At 40.9% G+C, this 16,769-nt stretch overlaps 1 protein-coding gene across 3 annotated transcripts in view; it reads right to left on the reverse strand.

Annotated features, from left to right (window-relative positions):
* Positions 1-4,748: 4,748 nt before the first annotated feature.
* The window catches only part of PHTF2 (putative homeodomain transcription factor 2), a 67,219-nt gene continuing 55,198 nt past the window's right edge, over positions 4,749-16,769 (reverse strand). For all 3 annotated transcript variants that reach the window (XM_035126715.2, XM_060279517.1, XM_060279516.1), the window contains 5 exons: positions 16,411-16,497; positions 14,619-14,774; positions 13,321-13,416; positions 11,042-11,167; positions 4,749-9,434 (listed from right to left, as the gene is read on the reverse strand). In XM_035126715.2, coding sequence (XP_034982606.2) covers positions 9,414-9,434; positions 11,042-11,167; positions 13,321-13,416; positions 14,619-14,774; positions 16,411-16,497 — 486 coding nt within the window. In that variant the 3' untranslated portion in view covers positions 4,749-9,413. The remainder of the gene's footprint in view (positions 9,435-11,041; positions 11,168-13,320; positions 13,417-14,618; positions 14,775-16,410; positions 16,498-16,769) is intronic.

Raw genomic sequence — 16,769 nt, forward strand, 5'->3', positions numbered from 1 at the left:
AAGTGTAGAACCTTCCCTTTGTCCTTGTTGGATTTCCTTTTGTTAATCCTTTAATCTGTTACATTCATATGGAATCCTGATTCTGTGGTATTAGCTATCCCACCCAGTTTGGTGTCATCTGCAGATCTGATTGAGCATCCTCTCTATTCCTTCATCAAAGTCATTTACTCCCTTTTCTTCCTTCTGCAACTCTCCAGACATGTTCTCTCCTTCAAGCAGGGTGGCCACAAACATATCACCAAAGGATATGCATAAAAGTTGCATTTGCTAATTTATAGGTATAGGTGCAAATTTAGATGCAACTGCAGGGCTGCTGCCGAAACGTCTCCCCCAAGCGTGCTGCTGGTTTGCACCCCCCCTTCCTGTCTTAGTGAGCACAGTGCTCCCATTGTGAGGGGGGGTCGTTGCTCTCTCCCCCCCCCCCAGTTATGCCACTGCTGCCCTCACCATAGTGGGTAAGACTCTGTCCAGCTGACTCATGTGTTTGATCAAGTCAGATGCAGGTGTCAGTAAGTGTTGGTGGATCTGCCTTCCTACGGTACTTTATTTTTAAAACCCTAGCAGGTGAAGGACTGGCAAGGAGAAATTATCCCTATGTGGTCAACTGCAGAATAAGTAAACCAGGCTTTAGGCTCATTTTAATTTGCATCAGAATTAACAGAAATATGAAAAGCACCTTGTGGAACTTGTGGCCTTCCTGCAGGATTACAGCTCCCATCAGCCTCAACAAGTCCAGCCAGAGGTCATGGATGATGGAAGTTGTAGTCTATACCCTCTGGGAGGGTATGTTTCCTCATCCCTGTTATAACAATTTCACCCCTGCTAGCCTTGCTCCCAGGAAAATCAGAGGATTTCTATATCAGGTTCCTATTGGAAGACCGGTCAAATGCCAGAACACCAGCAGTGGCAAAGTTTTTATCGGTGGTCACAAGAACTAATGTTTCCTATTCCGAATTTGAGTAAGATGTCTGAGTGGCTTGAGGGCGGGGTGTCCCAGCTGTGTATCGCTTGGTAACGAATTGATGGGTCTATGGACCGTAATAAAGATTGTTATAACAATATAGGCAACCAGCTGGCATTGCTATGAAACTCAGGAAATAAAATCTCTTTGCTTCCCCCCCCCCTTCTAAATCCCCTATTTAAATCTTCTGTGCCTGAAGAGCATTCCCCTCCCACTTTCCCTAAGATAACCCCCTCAGATGTAGGATTAATCTTCAAATGGAAAGTTCACCAGAGGGCCAACTCTTACAGCGGTGGGCTTTGCAGATTAGACATGCCTACGTGAACAAAGGAGAGGGATAATAGCAGACCAGCCCTGGTGCTGCCGTGATCCGCTGGGCAGGGCCAAGCCAACAAATAGCTGCTGGGCTTATGCTAAAAGTATTGCCTTTGCTGTAGAACATTATATCTCTGTTGATTTTCAACCAACATGCTTTCCCTAGCTGGAATTTCATCCAGTTGCTAGATGAACTGGAGGATATATATCTGTCTTCTATCATAGGGAGGAGGGTATTTTTATACCATCCTTAAATTATATTCTCACGGTGGAAAATAATGAGAATAAATTGGTTAAGAAGAGTGAAGCTGCACACAAACACACAAAGCGGCATAAAGCAGACAGCAGGAAGTCCATTTAAAAAGCTTGGGAACATGAAAAGGCTTTCACCTGGCACCCAAAGGATAACAAGATAGATGCCACGTGAATCTCTCTGGGTAAAGCATTCCACAGCTCAGGAAACACCACCATGAAAATCCTCTCTTTGATACCCAGCCAGCTCACCTCAGATGGGAGAGACGCCTGCAGGAGGCCATTCAAGGAAGATTTTAATGCACAGGTAAAAACTAAAGGTAAAGGGACCCCTGACCATTAGGTCCAGTCGTGACCGACTCTGGGGTTGCACGCTCATCTCGCGTTATTGGCCGAGGGAGCCGGCGTATAGCTTCCAGGTCATGTGGCCAGCATGACAAAGCCGCTTCTGGCAAACCAGAGCAGCACATGGAAACGCCATTTACCTTCCCGCTGTAGCGGTTCCTATTTATCTACTTGCATTTTGACGTGCTTTCGAACTGCTAGGTTGGCAGGAGCTGGGACCAAGCAACGGGAGCTCACCCTGTCACAGGGATTCGAACCGCCGACCTTCTGATCAGCAAGCCCTAGGCTCAGTGGTTTAGCTCACAGCGCCACCTGGGTCCCCAATGCACAGGTAGATACATACAAAAACAGATGGCCCTGAAACTATTCTCATTCTAAGCTGTGAAGGTTTTCAAAGCTCAAGACCAGCACTTTGAATTGGGCCTAGAAATTGACTGAGTGCTGGTTCTAACACAGGCAGAATATTATCAAAATGCCCAGGCCAGCAGTCACGTTCTGGACTAACTGCAGTTTCTGAGCAGCCTTCAAAGACAGCCCCATGTATATCGCACTACAGTAGTCTAAGCTGAAGGTTAACCAGAGCATGGATAACTGTGGCCAGGCTATCTCTGTCTAGGTAGGGTCAGGGTTCATTTACCAGCTGAAGCTCACAAAAGCCACTCCACTCATAGATACAACTTGAGTTTCTAATGAGAAAGGTGAATCACTAAAGACTCTTAAATGGTGAGCATGTTCCTTGGAGGGGGGGACGGGGGAATGCCTTGTACAGTACAGTAATCTGCCTTGGGCAGATTAACAATAGTTACAATAACTCCTTCTTGTCTTAACTGAGTATCAGTTTATTAGGCCTCTGCCACTGCAGCTAGTGGGCATTTCATTCATCTGAATTTAAAGAAAAGAACATTGTCATCTCCATGTTGAGAACATTTCGCCCCAAACTTCCAGATGACCTCAAGCGGCAGTGTTATGCTGTTAAAGAAGATGTGACACAAGATAGAACCCAGTGGGACCCCTCAGCAAAAGTAGGCCATGGTGTCAAACAGAAGTCTTCCCGAACAACCCGGCATTTCTGAAGTCATAAATTTCAGAAAACAGTCATCCAGGTAGGAATAAAACCAATGCAGGATAGTGCATCATATCCATGTGTCGGCTCAGAATACCATGACTGATGAAAAACTGCCAAGAACTGGAATCAACAGGGTCATAATTCTCATCCTCCTCCTGGCATAAGGGCAAACTTAAGCAGTGCCGAAGTCCCTGCAGAAATTAAGTCTCATCCAGGCATGGCTGAAGTCATAAAACAACCACTATTTCAGTATGGAAACAGGCATTGCTATAGCCCAATGAGAGTTTGGAATTTCATCAGAAACAAGTTCATTGGCAGGAGGGCCCTGGCTGAAGGTCAGGGTGGGCAGTGAATAGATTCGGCAGCTGAAGAGTGAGGAGCCAACCCAGCTGTTAAAATCAGTTGAAGCAAAGAGCTAAGATGGTCTGAAGAAGAGGAGTGCTAGATTCCAGAAGGAGCCTTTAGGAGAGCTGAGGCCAAAGAGATAGCAGAGCAGGTTGCAGTGAGATGAGAAAACTAGTTCTGGACCAAATGGTGAAGACCCCAGAAAGGCTGGAAGGTACCTAAAATGAAAAGTGAACCCTGATCACAGGTAAGAACTTTTAGTTTACATCTTGCCTTCAAGTAAACATAACAAGCTTTAATGCATTTCATTTTACTTCCAAGCAAGAATCTATGATCTGCTTTGTCCCCTGCCTAGATCCAGCTACCATATGTGACAGGTAGGGTGGCCATATTTCAAACCGTGTTGTTGGGCTTTCTTACCATTTTTCTTTTTCTTTTCTTTTGCCCAATGTTGTTGCAAAACGAAAACTAATTGCTGTTTTTGAGCTCTTTTTTTAGCTCTTTTTTTTTGTAACTTCCAACATGGGCTGAAGTATGTCTGGATTTTACCAGACATTTGCCCAATTTCTGCCCAGACAATGCTGCCAACTGCAGCATTCCAGTTATGTCTCAGAAATTCCAGACATATGGCAATCCTAGACAGGCAAAAGGGTATTGAAATGAATGGAGACAGCAAAGAAATAAGAATAAATGCAAGTTGGCAACTTGTATGATAAGAACATACCAGGGCTGTGGCAAAAGGGGATTGTAAAAGGTGCAGCCTTCCTCCACATGGTTAGCTTGCAGATTGGCTGGTTTCCCAGGTCGGGCATCTGATTTGATTCCAAAAGCTGCCCATCTATGCAATGATGCCTCTCTCTGAACCTGCCCCTTCCCCTCGTGAATTGAATGTATGGTAGAAGGATTTGAAAACTGAAGTCCATTTGCACCCTAAAACTCAACTGCAGCCTCTGTAAACCCTAGATGCGTAGCTTTGCACCGGGACCCATTTTGTAATCACACAGTGTGAGATGGAATAGTGGCAGAGTCTTTCGAAGACGAAGAACACCGTGGAGTGGATATCAAGTTAGAATGAATCGATTGGACTTAGAAGCCTCATTTAAACTCAGGATTTAACCTGGGTTTTGTTCTGCTAAGAACTGTAACCTTTAGGTTTAACAGGTGTTTAACAGCATAGTTCTGTCCCTAGCAGTACCCCTTCAAAGAAGTTTGTTTTGGTTTACATTGGGGGGCATCACAAAGCTTTTAATATTTAATGCTGTATTGTTTTAATATTCAATTGGGAGCCGCCCAGAGTGGCTGGGGAGACTCAGCCAGATGGGCAGGGTATAAATAATAAATTATTATTATACCCATTTCAAAGAAGAAAAACTGATGTTGTTCAAAATCGCCTCTCGGCAGTAGAGTATGGATTAAGCAGGAACCGATTGCTGATGGTGACTTTTAGTAGTAAAGGCGAAGAGGGGGTTCAAATCCTATAAATGCTCTGTTGGGCTGTCAGCTTGAGTTTACATAGAAAAGCAGCCATTTGGGCTTTTAAGATGACTTCCATCCCATTTGGCTGCACTTTCAGAAAAACAGAAAAGATACTCATTTAATTCATGATCATGTCTTCGGTGCTTAGGGTTTAGGGCTATGATTGCGCTAGAATGACAGTAACCTCATAAATAACTTTCATTAACAGATAGATTAAACTCATTTGGGAGCTGTTAGTAAATAATGACTTCTAAGGACTGAACAAGAATAAAAGGAGGCTGCAGCTGCTAAACAGAAAAAATATTTATATTAGGTCAAATGAGATGCAACAAGGGAACAGTTTGGCCATTGTTTGTTAAAACACTGAAAATAAATACACCATTTTAATTTTGTCTAAAGGGAGGGAAAATCCTTTTAAGAATATTTAAAGGTCTTTTTGCACCTAGTTAAAACCTCACATTCAGAGGAATTTGAGACCACTTTGGTGGTTTTCTTTATGAATTGTGGTGCCTCAGAAGTGATTTCCAGCATTCTCCCGCTGTGGATACAAACTGCAGGCAAGGATTGGTAGTACCGTAGCTGGCAAGATCATTCACCATTCCTCAGTGAAAACCAGTCAAAGAATCCCAGCTTCCCCCAGCAACCAGAAAAACATAGTACTGTTGCTCTAATATTAGGTTCTCACACCAAATAGCAGTCGGTGATATTTCTGCCCAGAAAGCTAGCAAAAAAGCACTCATCTCCCCTTTTAAACAGAACAGTATGCAATTCATCGGATTATTCATGCCTTATCTTTACTTCGGCAAGTAAGCCTCCACAATTCTGGTTATGTCTGCAATAAATAATAAAGTGCCAAATAATTTTAGCATAGGAAGGTGCAATATTATGAAATAGCCTCAAGTCTGTAAAGCTGCAAAGATATGCAGACTTTTGGAAACTAATTATGTAGGGGGGAAAACTACGTCTTCCAATTCAAAAAGGTGAAAGGCCATTTTTCTGGGGCTGAAATGTTGGTGCAGGTCTGCTCAGGTTCACGAATGACCGGCCTTCTATTGTTCCGAGGGAAAGGACCTTTTCCACCTCCCCACTGCCTCCTGTGCTCTGCAATGACAGATGGCTGCATTCGAAAGTATTCAATCCCAACTCCTGGATCATACTTTTCAACTTAGCTGCCAAGCGGCACTTTCAACTGATTTCCTGTTGGAACAGGGCAATTAAAGACAGTGTGTGTTCCTTCCACTTATAGATCAGGTGCCTGCTATTACCTGATATGGGGATGACGACATGCCAGTCTTCACATGCCAGGATATATACACCCATTTTATAACTTACGCAATTCTTGCGCTTTCTTGAGATAAGGTACTCCTGCACTACATAAGATAGGTGTTTACCCAGAAATGCAACAATGCTCAACTCAGCTTACTCCCAGGTAAATGTAAACAGGATTGTAAAAACTTTAAAGGTTAGTATTTTATTTTACAGTAGTAGTTTATTATCTTTATTACTTTAATGGTATGTTTACTTTTTCAATATTTAATACTTCACTTTTCTAATTAGGACCCTCAAGGTAGATTAGACTATCCCAATTAATAAGCCTTCTTCCTGCAAAAACTAGGCGTTGAAATATGAGCTTCTAAGCTTTACATAATCAAAAAGATGTGCTGAATTAAAGTCTTCGTTCTCCTCCTCCAACTGAATTGTACTGAAATTGTATTTTTCTTACGACTTTATGCTTTTTGTAAGGCACCTGCTAATTTTGTTACAATAAAAACGCAATCCAATGCTTTGTTTAATACCATCAGCCACAGACTGTTTTATTCCAAGCCTGATCATGCTGTCTATTACAAACATGTGTCAGAAACAGTTTGCACACAAGATCTGCCACTTTTTTGCTCACGTCTATTTTTCCATATAAGGGATGTAAAACACACTTAACAATTCACTTGCATGATTGATGTACAAAATGGCAACCATTTAAAACACACCTGTTTTTATTGGGAAGTACTTTTTTCATATTTGCAAGTCCTCATTTCTAGGTTTTCGCATGCTGTCCTAATTAGTGCAACAATCTAGCATACTGCTAGTTGCTGAGGTATAGTGTAGTTACAATCAAACTTCTTTGCAGTCAAATTGCTGCTACTCTTTAACGAGATCATAGTCAACTTTAAGTGTCTAAAAACATTTTAATTCTTAAAACAACTTTTTAATTAAAAAACGGGGGAAAGAGTGGCAGACTGTGGAAACAGTCATTATTTACCCCTACACAACTCAAACTGTTCCTTTTTTATTCTTAAAATGTATTCTGTGCAAAATTTAGTTCTGTGCAGGCCTGTACCATATTGAGGGGGGGGAGGGGTGATATAAAATAGGCAATTCCTAAACAACAATCCCAACATCAGACAACATAAAGGAAGAACAAGAGATCACAGAACCTAAGTTTTGTACATTATAAACTAGACATAGCATGTTCTTAAAGCTCCAGTAATACATTCCTTGGGGGGGGTGAAAAACCCAACAATAACAGAATGCACTTTGGTCATTATTAACATTATTAAACATTAGTACAGAAACAAATAAAATATAAAATGTTTGTGTTGCTTTATATATAAAAATACCTTATACCACACAAGTATATACTGTACTGCAATAATTCTGGAATTGGGAGTTTTGGAAGGGTTCGTTATTATTTTCTTCAGATCAGCTACATTATTTTCTATTGTTTACAGTCCAATAGATGTTTTTTGAAATAATAAGCACAATTCACACAATATCCAGTTCAGAATATTATATGTATGCTCAACATGATAGGGTTTGTCCCTTTTGACATGGTGTTTTAAATCACACTTCGTAGCTCAAATTGACAGCTCTATAAAATTTTCAGCCAAGCCATATTGGAAGGGAAATGGAGAGGCGGTCAACATAGTGAACCAATAGCTGTACAGATGCCCTTCCTTTCATCCGGAATCCTGTGTGCTCCAATACATACACTGAGCATGAGGATTATTCATCCACTTAAGGGAGAGGCAAATATATATATTTGTGCGTGTAAATTTGGCCACTCCACTGAAGAGAATGGGACAATCCCAGAGGTCTCGGGTAGGCACAGAGCATCTGAAGCAGCACTTTGCTAGATCACAGTGGCTCGGTTATAGGTGTCATCGGTGTTCAATCTGAGCACTTCCACTTCATAATTTAAAATTAGTTACTTGTTGCTAAAGATAACACCGGCTAATGTTATCTGTAAAGTGCAGTCCTATATGAAGCCCTAGTGATGTCGGTGGGGCTTATTCCTGGGGGGGGGGGGGGGGATATACAGAAATGCAGCTTACGTCTTTTGGAAATTAAATAAAAAGAGATACGACATGGTCATGATCTGGCATCAGTCCTAAAAGCATCCTGCTGAAATCACTGCAGGCTGCACACTTACCTGGAAGTAAACCCAATGAACATTCGGACTCACTTCTGAGTAAACAGCAAGCTAAGCCAGTGTTTAAATTCAGTGGGATTTACTCCCAAGCACATATGGATAAAACCATAGTCCATTTTTGCAACTCAAGGGGATTCAATTGAATAACCAGTGCTTCCTTCTAAACAGGATTAAGACTGAGTTTTGAAAATTACAATTTCAAAAGTTGCTTATCTTACAATTTTTTATATTCTCTGTGTGGTATAAGTCACATATACTACAGTGTACTATGGGAGAGCATTCCTACATAATATATTGATCTTGCAAATGTAACACTATTGCACCATAGTCCACCATAATATATTCTATTTAGTATATATAAAGATCACTATTTAAGTAACAATAAAAGTGCACATATTGAGCGGCACAGTCAGAACTGTGCAAACAGCCCAGTGTCTCAAATAAATACTATAGCTAATTTTTATCAAAATATCTTACAGCACAGTAACAGTTTACAGTTATTGCTCCAATAAAAATGTTATCAAAGAGCACTTGTTGACCTGCTATGTAATACCTTAATAATCTTCAACAATGCTTAAAACTTCAGATCAATATATTTAGGATCCTGGAATCGCTTCAGTAAGAAACGTGCTGGCTCTAGCATTTATATATATATCTATATTAAAATGTAGTTAACCTGGCCTACTGCATTGTAATTACAGTAAACGTCACTTTCTACTGTAACCAACAATATGCTGGTGCTCTGATACTACCCCTGAAAGGAAGGTACAAAATAAAATGTTTTAAACATTTTATAATACATGTTCAATAAAGTGACTTCAGCATGACATTGATGTAACAAGAAATTCTGAAGTATAAAAGCCTAGCATTAGAGCTTCACCTTTCTCAACAGATGAAGCATATTTGAGCAATTTAGTGTGACCAATTGCCAGGATCTCAAGTATCTGGATATCCATTTTTTTAACCCTCTCAATAACCAAAGTATATTAATGTTTCAAAATGAAATACAATGTCAGCTAAAATAAAATTTACAAAAATGAAAAGGTAAAATAAATACTAAGATTGCACAAGACAGTCAGATGTAAACACTTCAACTTTGCAAATGATAATCCATGTAGAGATCGAAACTTTTGAAATAAAGAATCAGCAACTGCTTTGAGGCAGCTTAGTCGACCGGTTCTCTTCTCCAGAGGATTGTGTCCATTTTCCCTTTTTTGGAAAAAATGTCAGGATTTGATCTTCCAGAGCTGAAGATTAAAGAAGAAGAAAACATATTTAGAAATAAGATCAACTGCAGGTTTTGGTTTTATGCTGTGCTTAGCTTGTCAATAAGATTGTGTATTTATTATGTTTATATACTATCTTTTCCTCCAAGGAACACAAGGGGGTGTGCACAATTCATCTCTTCCCATTTGAATCTCACAACCACCCTGTGAGGGAGGTTTGGCTGTGAGACAGTGACTGGTTCAAGGTCACCCAGTGAACTTAATGGCTGAGTGTGGATTCAACCACTGGTCTTCCAAGTCCTAGTCCAATACTCTAAACACCTACACCCACATTGGCTCTCAGTATTTAAGCGATCTGCTAACATGTGGAAGAAAGCTATGGCTAAAAAATGTCGAAAGGTAATCAACCATGAAATACAGTATATCTCTGACACACACGCGTCCACAAACACAAAAACACAAAACACAAAAAAACACAAAAACTCAATCTTATATTGAGTCAGAGCATTGATCATCTACCCTACTATTGTGCACTATGATTGGTAGCAGCTCTCTATGTAAGGCAACCTTTTAGGCTCTGTGCATCAGAGCCTTACCACTATCTGCACTGCAAGTCAAATTTGAACAAATGATGTCATGCTTTGAAGTCCCAAAGCCAGGACTTCAAAGCTCAATCTTAGCACAGCTAATGTTGGGGATTGCCAGTTCTGCTTTGTGCTGGGGAGCTTTCTCATGTACCAGAATCAACTTTCCACCATCCCCGAAGCAAGGCAAGGGGGACAAAGCAGAGGTTGAAAAGGAGAGCAGTGGGCTGATGGGAGGGAGAAACCAACTCTTTTGCTCACTGCTGCTCTTGAAGCACACATAGCCAAAGCAAGTAGCCTTCTCCTTCCCTCAAGAACTGGGGGGGGGGGAGAACATGGTTCCCCACACCTTAAATTAGACCACACCTGGTCTAAGTCCTTAAATTGGTCTTTCCCATCTGTGCTATCCATTTCCTTTCAATGAAGATCACCTACCTAAAAAGCATGTGCTCTGCCACTGATGAATGCTCCTCCCCTCAATTGTACACAATAGTATGCCATTGTACAAAAATCTGAAGCAACTCATGTCATTCTGAACTATTGTAGAGGGGTTTTTGATGGGTTGCCCCAAGGAAAGATTAACTTTAATAAAAACCAAAATTGAGAATAGGCTGATGCAATGATTCCACAAACCAGCAGAAAAAAACGACATTTGCTCTTTTTAGCAATTGCTATTTTAGTTAGGTCACTATTAAAACACGGCACTGTGTGGCTTCATTTTAATATGCCTTGAGCTGCAAAGAAATACTCATTGTGCGGTGTACTTACCAGTGAACCAAGGCAGTATCACAAATCATGATGTCATAACAGTATTCCAGGATAATTATTCTGGTTTTCAGGCAAATACACTAATGCTAATATTTAAGAAGTTCCCCAAACGTGTAATATGTTTGCCTGTTTTATATAACACAACTGACTCAAAGAGAAAACCAGTACTTTTGATAAGAATGAATCAATTACGTTAAACAATGGATTCCTTTTTTTTATAAAAAACACCAGCCAAAATTACTAATTAAGGCAGAAATAGTGAAAAACATTTAATACCTTTAGATTAAATCCAAGCAAGTCACTGATAACACCAGAAACAGCAGATAGAATGACAACTTGAGTGATGTTATAAAGCAGAGGATTCATTGTCAATCCGTATAACCTGAAGGGGCTGTCCAGTTCCTAGGAATGAGAAATATATTCACATAAGTGGAGGCCTGTGAATTTTCACTTAGCTGGAGGAGATACCACATTAGTGGCTTACTAGGTTGATGCGGGTGGATGTGGGTGGCACTGTGGGTTAAACCACAGAGCCTAGGGCTTGCCGATCAGAAGGTCGACGGTTCGAATCCCCGTGACGGGGTGAGCTCCCGTTGCTCGGTCCCAGCTCCTGACAACCTAGCAGTTCGAAAGCACGTTAAAGTACAGCGGGAAGGTAAACGGCGTTTCCGTGTGCTGCTCTGGTTCGCCAGAAGCGGCTTTGTCATGCTGGCCACATGACCTGGAAGCTATACGCTGGCTCCCTCGGCCAATAATGCGAGATGAGCGCCGCAACCCCAGAGTCGGTCACAACTGGACCTAATGGTCAGGGGTCCCTTTACCTTTTAGGTATATGCTTTAGGAGGAGTGGTCCTTCTCTGAACATCTCCCCCCCCCAAAAAAAAATGCCATGGCTGCAATGACTTTCATATGGAGCTGCTGCTGGAGCTATGCACATATATGCTTAGCATGTAAACAACCAGTGCACTGCAAACATACCTGTATACAATTCAAAAAGAACGGATACAACTGTTTTTGAGAACTACTAATAGGCCTCAAACTAATCATGGACAACAGTACTGAATGGCTTCTCAGGAAGTTGGGGGGAAGAGTGTCCAAGCATTCAGAGACACAGGTGGCGCTGTAGTGTAAACCACTGAGCCTAGGGCTTGCCGATCGGAAGGTCAGCAGTTCAAATCCCAGGGACGGGATGAGCTCCTGTTGCTCGGTCCCAGCTCCTGCCAACCTAGCAGTTCGAAAGCACGTCAAAGTGCAAGTAGATAAATAGGTACCGCTCCAGCGGGAAGGTAAACAGCATTTCTGCGTGCTGCTATGGTTTGCAAGAAACGGCTTAGTCATGCTGGCCACGTGACCTGGAAAAACGTCTGTGGACAAACATCGGCTCCCTCAGCCAGTAAAGCAAGATGAGCGCCGCAACCCAAGTCATTCGTGACTGGACTTAGCTGTCAGGGGTCCTTTACCTTTACCTTTTACCAAGCAGTTCATGTATATGCACCTGACTGAAATAACTTCTTGCATTTATGCCAAATCTTTGAGCAGACACCTTTGACTGAGAAGCTGCATTGGATGGCAGATTCTAAAAATATCATATAGAATGTCTGTTAAAAAATAATTCCACAGGTGGTGAAATCTGTCTGGGCCACTCAGCGAAGATTCTTCAGGTACCTAAGTACATCCTGAAGTCTGATGTGCAATATAATGCACATCTACTTGAACATTACTTGGCTGTAACGAATCTTGAGCGTTCCCACATGGTTCAGTGTGTGGGGTCTTGAGCAATTTGCAAGTTTCCATAGTCATATAACTTTCACCTCTTATGTGGGGGTGGTAACTAAAAATAAAATATTTGGGAGACAAAGCATTGCCTCCAAGGTACAGGCCCTAAATTTCCTGCTTTTAATAAAGGGCTGCAACCCAAGATCACATGCAGGGCTGAAAACAACTGTTCTGAGTATTGCACTGAGAAAACAACAGCACAGCACTCATGGCAGCCGATTCTTCCTGGGTTCCTTTATTTTGGAGCAGTTTGGGCAGGGAATACACACACTTACATACTCTCGCTACAGCATCAGCACTTGTTTAGCGAGTTTATATGAACTTGTTAACACTTTGAGGTATCAGAAAAATGGGTACATAAATAGTGGATAGTGTATGCAACTGCGATACCATTTCCCCACACATAAATGCTTAACCAGCTATTCATGCTTGCAGTTTGAAAGCAGCCAAAGTGATTTTAAAGACCTTGACAACCAAGTTTTATTTGTAAGCATCAAACGGCCATCAAACATATCACCAAATCCTATATGTTATATTCGGAAGTTTGGGTGTAGCTATTTTACTATTCTATTATTTTTTTATTTTAATGGTCACTATGCATTTTCTTTATTTAGTTATTAGTACACTTCGGCACCTTTTGGGGTACAAATGGCAGGATCTAATTTTTTCAATCAATAAATAAATTGAACTGTCAGGTAGAGGAATAAGAAGCAGCATAACAAAATAACTTATTAAGCAGCATTTATTTTTAAGTAAGTATAGTCCATGTTTATTCTTACCTTGAGTAATTTTGTAGCAAGTTTCAAAACATTGTTCACTAATGTCAGTTCTTCTTTTTTGTTCGGCTTCTTTTCCATTTTCAAGTACAAATTGATCTAATCAAAAATAGGTTGAATTTTATAAAAAGAATTCACTGCCCAATTTCCAGTACGCTTCTAAAACTCTGAAGTTTCTTTCTCACTATCAGCTAACAAAAATGTACACTTCAATGTAAGGTTCCCAGGAAAGTGTATAATCATTATTGTTTTTAACTAAATTGGAAACAAGAAAGCCACAGCCGGTAAAATTGAATAGAACAGTAAAAATATCAGTTAAAACAAGCTACACAATGTGCTGTCAAAAGTTTAAAAAATATCAAAGTTGGTGCCAGGCCACCTGCTCTGGGAAGGCATTGAAACCACAGGGCGTCACAGCTGAGAAGACCCTTTTCCGGGTCACAATTCACCTAAACTCAAGATAGTGGGGAACCTAGAGGGCCTCTGGAGATGAACACAGGCTCAGGTTGTAGAAGCTGGTTCGCTTACTTTATAATTGAGTCTTGTTCCGAGTGGTTTAAACACTAACTCATCAGCACCTGTATTGCACTACAGCAACCATATTTACGAAAGAGTACGCAAAGTAAAACACAGAATTCCTGGTTTAGTACTTTCATTTACAGTGGTACCTCCGGTTACAAACTTAATTCGTTCCGGAGGTCCGTTCTTAAGCCGAAACCATTCTTAACATGAGGCGCACTTCTGCTATGGGCCCTCCCGCTGCTGCCGCGCTCGACTTCCGCTCGCATCCTGGGGCAAAGCTCACAACTAGGGAAATCTACTTCCGGGTTAGCGAAGCTCGTTACCTGAAGCATTCATAAGGAGGACGGTACGCAACCCGAGGTTCCACTGTACTTCAAAAGCTTATGAAGCAATGGGACCTAGTTTTCCCTTTTACAAAACGGTTGTAGGTACTACCACAATATGTACTGTTAGAAACTCAAGTCCATGTGTTATTCAAATAGTCAAACATATTTGAATCTCTGGTGTTCCTCAGCAGCATACTCTGAAGAGTCAATCTGCTAATTTGTGGACTTGTGTCATGTGAACTGAAAGCAATATGTAAATAGTGTAATGACATTATTGTTTATAAAGGCTTCAAGTCAACTAATCTTTAAATGCATGATCAAACAACAATATCTCATGCCTACTCTATACTAGCAAGACATTTTTCGTTCACTCATCTTGAAAAGAAACAAGACACAGTGCCAGACTTCACTGCATGTTGAGATGCATTCATCACTCTTACCAAGAGTTCTCACCTGTTCAGTAAGTAATATTGAGGTATTGCTGTATTTTTTACTTGTTTCAGACCCAAGTGTAACAAATCTTAAAAGAAAGAGAGTTAATGAAATGCACCATATCACTAGTTCCCAATTGTAATGGCAATCAAGGAAGATCTCATGTACATGAAGTAGCTGAAAGGGAAAATAAATAAAACTCAAGGTAGGAAACATGTTCAAATATATCTAGACTTCACAGAGAATCAAGTTATCATACAACATAGATACTTTACAATCTAGTTAAAGACTAAGGGTACAATGCATAATTTCTTTTCTGTAAGCATCACTGAATTCAATGGAGCTGTGTAAAATTACAACATTGTCTAGGGCAGGCATCCCCAAACTGCAGCCCTCCAGATGTTTGGGGCTACAACTCCCATGATCCCTAGCTAAGAGGACCAGTGGTCAGGGATGATGGGAATTGTAGTCCAAAACATCTGGAGGGCCGAAGTTTGGGGATGCCTGGTCTAGGGCAACCTCCATTTGTTTCTGTGTTTGCAGAGGAGAACCTGGTGTGCTGTTCACTCAGGTTAAGACAGAGCTAATTAAATATCATTTGATTTCTCATTTGAGTCCTGATATTCATTAGTATGGTGCCTAATTAATACCAACTTCATGGGTCTTATGCAGGGTGTGCAGTAGCTCTGTGCTCCCTGAGTCCAATCTCAAATCAACAAAGCAGCTGGAATCAGATCAGGACCCACAAAGCCTGGTTTTGTTTTTCTCTATTCTCTACATCCTTATACCTTTCAACATACAATATATTTATGTTTCTGTACTCTAGTTCCATGGGTTTTGCAAGAAGCAAGACTGTCTAAATGGTGCCTTTGAAGCACTGGAGAATTTTTTGGTTAAAGCAAAGCAACAGAGGTTTTAGTTAAAAGCTTATTTTAACTTTTTAAAATATATTGTGCCCTATGCTGCTTGTGGGGAAAAAATCCTCCTGAATTCTTCAGCACTCCACAGGCTGAGATCAGGATAGATTCACCTTGTAATGCAGTAGTGGGGAATCTCTGGCCTCTGCGTCTAATTAGTTCAAGCAGTGATCCTAATTTGGCCATGTCCCTTTGAAAGTATGCTGTCAGTTGTAAACAGGGGCTCTCTCTCAGCATCCATCAGCTGATTGGCAGTGAGAGGAGTTCCTTTGGAAATGCAGCACCCATCACTTGATGGGTGCTGAAAGGAAGACCCTAGGAAGTTGTCGACCAACATCATAATGAACAGAGACCACCAGTCAGTCACATCTTATATTAAGGTAAGAAAGAGTACAAGACAATCCCCCACCACTGCTACTCAAAAATATGAAACCAGTATAGATTTTGGAGTTTTAGTTGGCCTAATAAAGCTATTTGTTTTAATATGGATTATGGAGGGAAATGAATATTTCTTTCCTTTGCTCACCAAAGCCCCTGGACCTATTTGTGTGCAAATTAGTAGGCTTAATCCACAGGAGAGCTCCTGCGCCTGAAGATTTAATCTGCTTCTGCCAAAAGGGGGGGGGATAGCAGTTTTTAGTTCCCCCTAAGTGCAAATGTGGAACACAGAGCTTTGATTGCGCTCATAATCCAATCACAGAAAGATCAGAGCAGTTGTTTTTTTAAGTACAGATACGAGGCAAATAGTTGAACAACATTCAGGCGTCCTGCAAATCCTTAGGCCCATGCATGCACGCACGCACGCAGAGTGTGTACGCATATTTTCTGGTTAGATAAGTTATTTTACTGCAAGGTTTTTAAATTAAGTAAATTGGTTCCTGTCAGGTTTTCCTTACCTGTGCACAGCAGATAAATACAGCTGAAAGAGTCAACAAAAAAGCAGATGAGACTATTACATCAACTGATCGTTGAGGACCTCGACGCTGGAAAATAAAAGGGAAACTTATTGAGTAATTCTCTGGAAGGATTAACCAAGAAACCTGGTAAATGGGGTGACATGTCTATAGACTGATCATGCAATTAAATGACAACTTTTAAATGCAAAATATCAAATACTTGCTTCCTATGGTTTAAAGGAGTATGGTGTTAATGACAAGGGAGAAATAGTGGCTGGAAGAAAATTGTTCTAATAAGACAGCTTTGTGAATTTCAGCTGCATCACCACAATCTCTTGAAAAGCCATTCTCCAATTACC

The sequence above is a fragment of the Zootoca vivipara genome, chromosome 10 (genome assembly GCF_963506605.1).
Source record: "Zootoca vivipara chromosome 10, rZooViv1.1, whole genome shotgun sequence".
Classification (NCBI taxonomy): domain Eukaryota; kingdom Metazoa; phylum Chordata; class Lepidosauria; order Squamata; family Lacertidae; genus Zootoca; species Zootoca vivipara.